The 2,052-nt window shown below is 55.1% G+C and overlaps 1 protein-coding gene across 1 annotated transcript in view; it reads left to right on the top strand.

Annotated features, from left to right (window-relative positions):
• Positions 1-248: 248 nt before the first annotated feature.
• LOC307089587 (protein phosphatase 1H-like) overlaps positions 249-2,052 on the top strand; it is a gene marked incomplete at both ends in the record, with an annotated part of 12,893 nt that continues 11,089 nt past the window's right edge. Inside the window, 1 exon segment of the mRNA XM_079755936.1 lies at positions 249-490. Within this exon segment, the coding sequence (XP_079612062.1) occupies positions 249-490 (242 nt within the window).

Below are 2,052 nucleotides of genomic sequence, written 5' to 3' on the forward strand. Positions count from 1 at the left end.
CATTTCCGCTTCCATGAGGACTAAGAGCTGTTATCGTCATCATCATCATCACCAACAGCAACGTTGTCATCACCACAACCCCGTCTCCAACGGATGAAACCGTGAAACCGTCCGGTTAACGGGAGTGGGGGGTCTCGGTTGGCCGTTGCATCGCTGTCGAGCTGGGGGGAAACTCGGGAAAGGGGAGTCGCGGCGCCGCGCGTCGCCCCGCGGAAAACCTGCCGCTTCCGCCGCGACGCAGCGCCAACATGCTTACGCGAGTCAAGTCCGCGGTGGCCAACTTCATGGGGGGTGTCATGACTAGCGGGGGGGGTCATCCTCACGGCGGGGACCACGGCGGCTCCCACCTGCCCCTCAAGTTCCCGTACACCCGAGCGGGCTTCCTGGGGCTGACGCCGGACGAGGTGGAGTGCTCGGCCGACCACGCCGCCAGACCCATCCTGACGGTGCGGGAGACCGAGCGGTTACCGTGGGCCACCGGCTACGCCGAGTAAGTAGTCGACCCTCGACCCCCCACCCGCCACCCCGCACTCATCATGCTCAGGGGGGCTTCGCATCAGGATGATGATGTCATGGCTCTATCTACACCACACCTGTTTGTATAGGCTATGACGTCATGCTGTGTCCCCACCTCAGCCCGTGTCAATAACAAGTTAATAACACGTTATGATCATAACATGGATCAGATCACAGCATACACACACGACCCAAGCATGCCGCCAGGCGTTAAGACGTCTAACCTGCTGCTAAAGCCTGCCTCTGTGTGATTCTGTGTTCGTCTCTCTATATCGAAGTGCCTTCTCCCTGACAAAAGGCTGCATGGTACATCGTGGAATTGTATCAAGGACGTGTAAAGATGCGAGCATGATATGGAGTAATGCTGCAGTGTTTATGAGTATGGTGAGGGTTTAGTTTCAACGGTTCAGGTTTCAACGGCGACATGTGGACTTCCTGAAGTCCAGGAGGGATTCTGGGTGGCCGCCGGGGTCTCTCCCGTGATCAATAATACTCCACAACTGTTCTGCCAATCCACACCATCTCCTGACATCAACCCACTCTCACCAGTCTGTAAAATGAGATCTCTCTCTCCCACCCTCTCTCTCTCTGCTGTGTGAGGTCACAGTGGTGCTGAATCTGTGATTAAAACACCTCCATTGTGCTCCCCGGCTGCACATCGCCGGTCTCCATGGAAACCACACTATTACATCATCGTCTTCTCTCTCTCTCTCTGCTCCCCTGGCGATGTGATGCTGTGTCATGCGAGGGGTTCTCGGGGGGGGGGGGGTTTCTGTCTAACGCTGAGAGAACGCCGCGAGGTCTACCTCCGCACGCTCCAGCGCACTCCCGCCGCCTGGTCCAACGCCCGCATCGCGTCTACGATAGGAAACACACCAGCCTCCTGTCAGCAGCTCTCCTCACCGTGGCTGAGATCCCCGAGTCGTAGCGAGAGGGAGCGGACAGACCATAATAAGAGGGAAATATCCTTTGTAACATCGGTTAAGACATAGTCCTGCATCAAAGCAGTGGCAGACTTCCACGAGGGCATTGCAGTCGGTTTGACGACTCGAAGAGCCGCCGAATGCTCTCAGTTATGCCACATGGTTATACACCGAGGCTCGAAGCAGGAGAGAGCAAGATGGTCAAACTAAAGAGCGTCCCCTTGCCTTTCTGCTCGCTCGCTGTGTTTGTTCCACCGTTGAGTGATGTCGGGATTGGTTAGAGGTGAGCTGGGAGCCGGCGGAATCGTCTCACACCGAGGCAGACGCTGTCGACTAGGAACAGACATTCCCTCTGTCCATTTTGCTCACTGATAGCCGACTGATGGCAATGACATTTCTCCCATATTACACCCCGATAACCGCTCTTAAACGCTAACCTACATCACCTCGATGGGCTAGTTAAGAGATGTCACGATGGGTAGACACTGAGATGGCTAGTCAGGTTAGGCACCAGCACACCTGATGCTGAAATAGGAGCTCTTAATGCAACGGTGATTGTACTGTTATTCTATCCCTTCACAATATATTAGTGAATCTGTTTATATCCATGTGG

This window comes from Pollachius pollachius, assembly GCF_949987615.1.
Source record: "Pollachius pollachius genome assembly, chromosome: 18".
In the NCBI taxonomy this organism is placed as follows: Eukaryota; Metazoa; Chordata; class Actinopteri; order Gadiformes; family Gadidae; genus Pollachius; species Pollachius pollachius.